Below are 8,733 nucleotides of genomic sequence, written 5' to 3'. Positions count from 1 at the left end.
ATACAGCTCATTAACATACACACACACACACACACACACACACACAGGTTCAGAGAGACATCCAGTCACACACGCACACACACACACACACGTCCACACACGTGTCACACACGTCCAGCAGGTCTGATATTGGTCTGAATGGATTCGCCTCGAAGAGTAGATGTTAAAAAATATATTTGGTGTCCAAAACGGTCAATGTATTCGCCCATTAGACTCCCGTTAGACGCACTCTCATTAGACGCACTCACACAAGCCGAACATTTCCGAAGATCACCGGAGATTGCCGAACGCGAGAGGAGGAGGAGCCGAGAAGTGGAGCCAGCCGGTAGACAGTCACACACGGAGAATGCGAGTCACACATTGCGAACGCGAGTATGTTACCTTTCCTGGTTCAGAGAGACTTACTGTCTCTCATCAAAAATGAAAAACATTTGTATCTTTTTCAAGTCTCTCTCTCTCTCTGCGCGCATAAGATGACGATATAGATCGATGTTTTTACATTGCATCGATGTAATCAGATCGTTAGTCAATGAATCGATGTGAATCGATGTATCGTTACACCCCTAGTATATATTATATATATATAAAACTAGCGCGGCCGACCCCAAACTAGCGCGGCCCAAAATAGCGCGGCATCAACTAGCGCTGAATCAAGCGGCGGCCCCCGTTTATTCTAACACATGGGCTGGCTCAATCACATGCTTAGGCCCTGCTGTCCATCGGCCCCCTCCCCCACTCTGATCCCTCGGCCGACAACCCAAGTGCAGTGTCATGTTAGGGTTTTTTACAAATGGTCTATTCAACAGACTGCCAGCATGTTGATCGGCGGTGTCGGACCGATTGTGTTGGGCCGGTCTGAGCCACATGGCAGGGCCTCATTTTTGTCCCAGTCCAGCCCTGCAGCCAGGTATGCCAGCTTTGCACACCACTCATCACTTGCAAGCAGCTTTGAGTAATCGGACCTCTCGTTTGTCAGAAAAACTTTAAGTTCCTCTCGCAGCTCATACACACGGGCCAGCACTTTGCCGCGCGACAGCCACCGGACCTCCGTGTGGAGCAATAAGACTTTATGTTCCGCTCCCATTTCCTCACACAAAGACGCAAATAAGCGACATTTCAAAGGTCGCGTCTTCACATAGTTCACTATGCGCACAACATCATCCAACACAGGAGCTAGATCTGATGGTAAGGTCTTTGCAACGAGGGCCTCACGGTGCAAAAAACAGTGCGTAGTAATAACATTTGTTTTTTTTTCTTTGACCCTACTTACGAAGCCTTTGATGCGCCCGACCATGGCTGCGGCTCCGTCAGTGCAGACACCTGTGCAGTTTTCCCACGTAAGCCCGCTTTTGTCAAGATATTCCGACTAGGGGTGGGCATCGACGATCGATAATTGATCGACCAAGATCCTTATCGATCAATTATCGATCGTCGATGCCCACCCCTAATTCCGACGTGACCCGAAATATTTCCTCTCCTGTTGATTGTCCTGGCAGTGCCTTGTCAAAATAGTTTTCTCTAATGCTTTCTCCATCCACAAAACGCACGTTGGCCAAGAGCTGACAATGTCCACTAATATCCGTCGACTCATCAAGTTGCAAGGCAAATTTTTTACTGATGCGCATCTTTTCTAAAACAACAGTTTCGATATCCGCAGACATGTCATCAATACGTCTGGCAATTGTGTTATCTGAGAGAGGCACTTTAGCTATCTCTTTGGCCGCGTCAGGGCCGAGCATCTCATTTACAATGGCTTAACAAGCTGGCAGTATTAATGTTTCTGCCACAGTGTGGGGCTTTTTTGATTTAGCTACGAGTTCAGCAACAAGGTAGCTAGCTCTGAGGGCTCTCTCGTTAACCTTTGTGGTTTTTCTCAAAAAAGTTGCCTGTTTCTCATTGTTTGTACGTAAGTGTACAAAATAGTCCATCGGCTTGTTTTGAACGGAAGGGTGTTTCGTTTGGAGATGGCGTTTAAGCTTGCTTGGCACCATGGCGCTATTGGATAGCTTCTCACCACACACCAAGCACAGCGGAGTCGGTGCCGTTGCATCCCCGGTGAAAGTAAATCCAAATGAAAGATAGCTTTCGCTGTATTGCCTCGAGCTCACCGTCTTTTCTTTTTTCTTTTGTCGACCACTCATACTAGGGCCTTCATCTGGGTCAGAATTTTGTCCAGGGCCCTGTTCGGCATTTGCATTTTCCCTTCTCAAAAACTTCTCCATCACTCTCACTTGGCGCCGTTTTTTTTCTTTTCTGTAATAAACGTGCTTAACGCAACTCTTTCACGTTGCGTTCAGCCAATCACTCAACCCGTTAGTTTGAAACATTATTACATAAAGGCCAATGATTGGTGTTTACGTCACTGTCTGTCACTACTGTAAATACATTTGATTTGATTTGACCTGTCACTCATTTGATCTTGATTTCTGGCGCTGAAGCGTCTTCAGCCTATCAGGAAACAACATTCATATTCCCATGGCAACGGACATTGCTTCACGTGGACATAGGGAGCTGGCTGCATGTGCGAACCACCCGCTGACTCAAAGGGGTCGGAAAGTGAAACTTTATTGTGTCAACACATAACACCAACTTGAAGTTTTGAAGTGGCGTTGGCGCTGTCTGGCGAATGATACACTGGTATGAACGCGGGCTCGTTCGCCAGACAGCGCCAACGTTCGGAGGTTTCCGAATGCGAACGCGAACCGGCACGGTTCTTTGCCGGTGTGAAAGCCCTATGAGAGTACTATGAAATTGAATCCTGCCGGCGCCACTGTCGCGCAGCACTAACTCTATTGTCTTTACAGGCATTTATAGCCCTCTGCTGCCACCCACTGAAATAGAAGAGTATTACATTATCTGCCACACTTTATTACAGCACAGACACCCGACAATGGTTAATTAGGTGATATTAGATAATTTCCCACGGCACACCTGATGATCTCTCACGGCACACTAGTGTGCCGCGGCACACTGGTTGAAAATCACTGTTGTAGGTGATGTGTGTGTGTGTGTGTGTGTGTGTACCAGGCCTCACCCCCCCAGCCCTGACCCAGTGGACCATGGTGGGGTACGACCCCGGGTCTCGGGGGGCACTGGCCCCAGAGCAGGCGGCCCTGGCGGGGTCGGCCGCCGGCATGGTGACCCGGGCGCTGATCAGCCCCCTGGACGTCATCAAGATCAGGTTCCAGGTGAGGACAGGTGTTTGTGTGTGTGTGTGTGTGGGGGGGGGGGGGGGGGGGGGGAAGAGTGTGTGGTTGGGGGTGGGTGTGTGTGGGGGTGGGGGTGGGGGTGGGTGAGGGTGAGGGTGAGGGTGAGGGTGAGGGTGAGGGTGAGGGTGTATGGGTGTGTGTGAGGGTGAGGGTGAGGGTGAGGGTGTATGGGTGTGTGTGTGTGTGTGTGCGTGTGTGTGTGTGTGTATGTGTAGGTATGTAGGTATGTGGTGTGTGTGTGCGTGTGACAGGTGAGGACAGATATGGGCATGGCTGCATCCTGGCAGCCGTGGGCGGAGTCTAAAGGAGAGGGCGGGCGTGTCAAAAGCGCGCTCTGCTATTAGTTAGTCTAAAGACGTGGGTGGGCGTGTCAAAAGCGCGCTCTGCTATAGGTTAGTCTAAAGGAGTGGCTGTGTATCATAAAAAAGAAAAACAGTGTAATCTGTTTTAGATAATATGTTTATGACAGCTGGTCACATGACCTGTGGGTCAGCGCTGTTTTTTATCAGACAAGGCACTTTGGGACTACTGCACTAGATCCATGAAGGGGGGGGCAGGAGCGGGGGAAAGAGAGAGAGAGGGAGGGAGGGAGGGGACCGGGAGTGGGGGAAGGAGAGAGAGAGAGAGAGAGAGAGAAATATGAGATGTGTGTGACTGGATGGTACTGTTGTTAAACACCCTGTGCTTGTCTGCATGTGTTTATTCACCGTAGCCTCTACTGACATACTGACAGGTTCATATATATTTTAATAAATATTGGGCTGGTTTAAGGCTCAAGCCTAGTCCTAGACTAAAACAGCCTCTTCAGTGGAGATGGGACATTGACAGTGTGGTTCAGTCCAGGACTAGGTTTAGGCCCCTAAGCCTTGTCTGTGGAACCGGCCCAGTGTTCAGTTCATCACCATATCCATTCTTCAGATGGGAGTCACGGCACCACACCCAAACCCCCAGACAGCACTGAGCATGCCCAGTCTGGTCGCCACGGTAACATACCCAACATGACGACGACGTGTGCGTGTGTGCGTGTGTGCGTGTGTGTGTGTGTGTCTGTGTGTGTCTGTGTGTGTGTGTCTGTGTGTGTGTGTCTGTGTCTGTGTCTGCGTGTGCGTGTGCGTCTGTGTCTGCGTGTGTGTGTGTCCAGCTGCAGATAGAGCGTGTGTCGTGCGTGCGTCCCCAGGGGAAGTACTGGGGCGTGGTGCAGGCGGGGCGGCTCATCCTGGGGGAGGAGGGGCCCCGGGCCTTCTGGAAGGGCCACGTCCCCGCTCAGCTGCTCTCTGTCTGCTACGGAGCCGTACAGGTAACCAGGGGCAACCAGGGGCAACCAGGGGTCTTTACTTCCTGTTTTACAAGGGAGCTTACTCAGTTTACAGCCATACATAATAACTACTTTATAACTACTTTATAACTGCTTATCTACTTTATCTACATTATAATTACTTTATAAATACTTTATAATTACTTTATAAATACTTTATAAATACTTTATAAATACTTTATAAATACTTTATAAATACTTTATCTACTTTATAAATACTTTATAAATACTTAATAAATACTTAAGAACTACTTTATAAATACTTTATCCATCTACTATTTTAGCAGGGAGTCTCATTGAGACCAATGTCTGTTTTACAAGGGAGCCCAGCACACACACAGAGTACACCACCCAGCAGAGACACAGAGTACATCCGTCTGTGGAACATCCTCTCATCACGCTGTAGGGAAGGGATGAGAGAGATCGAGGAGTTGTTTTTAGCCCTTCTTGAAAGAGCCCAGAGTCACAATAAAACTCAGGCCTCAATAAAACCCTCTGTCCTGCACTTTGTGCCTCACACAAGAGACGTACAGTAACACAAATACATCTGTCACGTGGAAAGAGGTTTGGCGTTAAGCGTTTTCACGTGGCTCGTGGCTTATTTGTTTATTTGTCTATTTGTTTGTTTACCGGCTGCACTCTTCATCCTGACCTGTAGAGGGCGCTGTTGGATGAATGAATGAATGAATGAATGGATGAATGGACTTTATTGTCATTGCTACAGTACAGGTACCAAACAACGACATTTAGGAAGGGTGGCTCCCCTGGTGTTAGGAAAGGGGAAAAAAAAAAAACTTTAAAAAAAAAATCACAAGAAGGGAAGGAGCTGGTTTACATAAATAAAGGCTATGTACACAATCCACTGTACTATACTGTACAGATAGACGACTAGGGTTGTCATATTGCACAATAGTATTGTTTCACGTTATTTAAAGTGTCACAGTTTGCAGGCTTGAAATGTACATGTTTGTGCCTCAGCACTACACCTGATTTTTTCAGTCCAGCAGCTGCCATACAATCCGTCCAGACTGTCCAGGGCCCAGAACTTAGGTCTTTGCTGTGTTCAGGGCCTGGACGGCCCTGTGGTAGAAGCTGTTCTTCAGTCTGTTTGCCTTAGCGGCCAGGGTCCTGAACCGCCTTTTCGAGGGCAGCCTGGTAAAGTGTACGTACCCAGGGTGGGTCGGGTCCCTGGAGATCTTGGAGGCCTTCCTGAGACAGCGTGTGTTGTACAGCTCTTCCAGAGAGGGGAGGGGGGCGCCGGTGATCTTCTGGGCTGTTCTCACGACTCTCTGTAGCGCGTTTCTCTCCGCTGTTGTATCCAAGATGCTCCAGACGTGTGTTGTTTTCTGAGGCTCTGTGTTTTTTGTGTGTTTTTTTAATCCACCTCCACCTCCACCCCCTCCACCCCCTCCCCAGTTTGCCAGCTTCGAGTTGTTGACGGAGGCGGCCCACAAGAGCACGTCGTACCACAGCCAGACGGCCGGCGTCCATTTTGTCTGCGGGGGCCTGGCGGCCTGCTCCGCCACGCTGGCCTGTCAGCCGCTGGACACGCTCAGGACACGCCTAGCTGCCCAGGGGGAGCCCAAGGTGAGGGGGGGGGGGACACACGCTCAGGACACGCCTAGCTGCCCAGGGGGAGCCCAAGGTGAGGGGGAGGGAGGGGAGGGAGGGAGGGAGGGAGGGAGGGAGGGAGGGAGGGAGGGAGGGAGAGGGAGAGAGGTCCTAACCCTAACCTGACCGCGTGGTGGTGTGTTCCCCAGGTGTACCGCAGCCTGCGCCATGCGGTGGTGAGCATGTACGGGGCGGAGGGCGTGCTGGCGTTCTACCGCGGCCTGGCGCCCACCCTGCTGGCCGTGTTCCCCTACGCCGGCCTGCAGTTCTTCTTCTACAACGTCCTCAGGAGGGCGGCCGCACCCACAAACAAAGATGGCGGCGGCGGAGGCGGAGGTCAGTGATGGCGTTGTCATTTCAATTTCAATTTCTGTTTATTTAAGAAGGGACAATGCATATCAACTGAGGACCGAGTGCCTTACTCAAGGACACACTAGTGGTGGTGTTCCCAGGTCTTACTCAAGGGTACACACTAGTGGTGGTGTTCCCAGGTCTTACTCAAGGACACTAGTGGGGCGAGGGGCAACGATAGTCTGTTAAGGGAGGGGGAGAAGGTGTGAAGAGGGGGATGAAGAAAAGGGAGGAAAATGGTAGAAGAAGAGGGAAAAGAAGAGGCAGAGAGACAAATTGAGTCTTTCTTTCCCATTATCTACATGTTTAATAGTCACAGTGTATTCTAAACAACAGTAGTTGTCTGCCACCCCTGACCTTCTCAGGCAGTCTCAGGAGCTTGACCCTTGACCTTGTCTCCCTCCAGAATGAGGGACATAAACTAACTACATGTTTAATAGTCACAGTGTGTTCTAAACAACAGTAGTTGTATGCCACCCCTGACCTTCTCAGGGAGCTTGACCCCTGACCTTCTCAGGGAGTCTCAGGAGCTTGACCCCTGACCTTCTCAGGGAGTCTCAGGAGCTTGACCCCTGACCTTCTCAGGGAGTCTCAGGAGCTTGACCCCTGACCTTGTCTCCCTGCAGGTGGTCTCAGGAGCCTGGTGTGTGGCAGTGCTGCCGGGGTCATCAGTAAGACCCTCACCTACCCCTTTGACCTGTTCAAGAAGAGGCTGCAGGTGGGCGGGTTCCAGGAGGCCAGGCTGCACTTCGGACAGGTGGGCGTGAGAGACATACTGTAGATGATACTTATTTACTTACATTTTAGACATTACGCATTTGACGGTGTATGTGTGTGTTTGTCTGTGTGTCTGTGTCTGTGTGTGTGTGTCTGTGTCTGTATCTGTCTGTGTGTGTGTGTGTGTGTGTGTGTGTGCCTGTGCCTGTGCCTGTGCCTGTGTCTGTGTCTGTGTCTGCGTCTGTCTGTCTGTGTCTGTGTCTGTATGTGTATCTGTGTCTGTGTCTGTGTCTTTGTCTGCCTCTGTGTGTGTGTGTGTGTGTGTGTGTGTCTGCGTCTGTCTGTGTCTCTGTCTGTCTGTGTCTCTGTCTGTCTGTGTCTCTGTCTGTCTGTGTCTGTGTGTGTGTGTGTGTGTGTGTGTGTGTGTCTGCTTCTGTGTGTGTGTGTGTTTAGGTGCGTGCGTACGGGGGCTTGGTGGACTGCGTGCGCCAGATCTCCAGGGAGGAGGGGCTGCGGGGCTTCTTCAAGGGCCTCTCCCCCAGCCTGCTGAAGGCCGCGCTCTCCACCGGCCTCACCTTCTTCTGGTACGAGTTCTTCCTCAATACCATGAGCAGCCTGAAGGGGCGCCGGTGAGCAGCTAGGAGCCGCCAGAGACTCACAACGCTGCCTGGGACACGAGGAAGAAAAAGGACGAAAAAGGAAGAAAATGTTTTCGTTTTAGCTGACACTTTTTATCCAAAGCGACTTCCACATTGACATTGCAACGAGTGCGTAACATGTTTCAGTATATACGGTCCCCCAGCGGGAATCGAACCCACAACCTATCGCTGAGGGAATCACAGACCAAGAGGAGACATGGCTGGAGCAGTATCTACTGTTGCCATGACTCCCTCCACTCCTTCCCTCCCTCCCTCCCTTCCTCCCTTCCATCCCTCCCTCCTTCTCTCCATCCCTCCCTTCCTCCCTCCATCACTTCCTTCCATCCCTCCCTCCTTCCCTCCATTGCTCCCTCCCTTCCTCCCTCCCTCACTCCCTCCCTTCACTCCCTCCCTCCGTCCCTCCATCCCTCCCTCCCTTCTTCCCTCCTTCAATCCCTTCCTCCCTTCCTCCCTTCCTCCATCCCTTCCTCCCTCCCTCCCTCCATCCCTCCCTCTCTCCCTCCCTCCCTCCCTCCAGACTTGTCTAATCGTCAGCATGGCTGAAGTATTAAGCGACTGTTAGAGGTGTTAATAGGAGGTTAGGAATATCACGATGTGTACCCGTGTAACCCAGTTAATATAGGAAAAACTCACTCCTCAAGCTCAAATACCCCCCCAATACCTCCCACCCACCCTCGCTGTCGAGCAGCTAGCTTAGCGATAGCGTAGCCGGTTAGCGTCGGGTATTTGAGGAGACGACCAGGTGTGTCGGCAAGTTCGGAGGTTGCTAGTTAGGTCGAGGCTCGGTCGGAGAGAGAGGAACCGCGGGGCGACTGTCGTGCAACGACCTGACGTCCCTGTCTCTGCCTCCGGCCCTGTTTACACATCAGAC

At 51.1% G+C, this 8,733-nt stretch overlaps 1 protein-coding gene across 1 annotated transcript; it reads left to right on the top strand.

The window, feature by feature from the left end:
• Nucleotides 1–3,059: 3,059 nt before the first annotated feature.
• Nucleotides 3,060–7,836, top strand: LOC308150839 (mitochondrial thiamine pyrophosphate carrier-like; the record flags this gene model as incomplete). The annotated part of the gene is made up of 6 exons (XM_080523629.1): nucleotides 3,060–3,188; nucleotides 4,351–4,506; nucleotides 5,941–6,111; nucleotides 6,285–6,471; nucleotides 7,113–7,243; nucleotides 7,657–7,836. The coding sequence occupies 6 exons, from the start codon at nucleotides 3,060–3,062 to the stop codon at nucleotides 7,834–7,836; spliced, it is 954 nt and encodes a 317-aa protein (XP_080379755.1).
• Nucleotides 7,837–8,733: the final 897 nt, after the last annotated feature.

Source organism: Nansenia antarctica (assembly GCF_963989245.1).
Source record: "Nansenia antarctica genome assembly, chromosome: 2".
NCBI lineage: Eukaryota > Metazoa > Chordata > Actinopteri > Argentiniformes > Microstomatidae > Nansenia > Nansenia antarctica.
The sequence above is the reverse complement of the archived record's forward strand: the minus strand, read 5'-3'. Positions and strand labels throughout refer to the sequence as shown.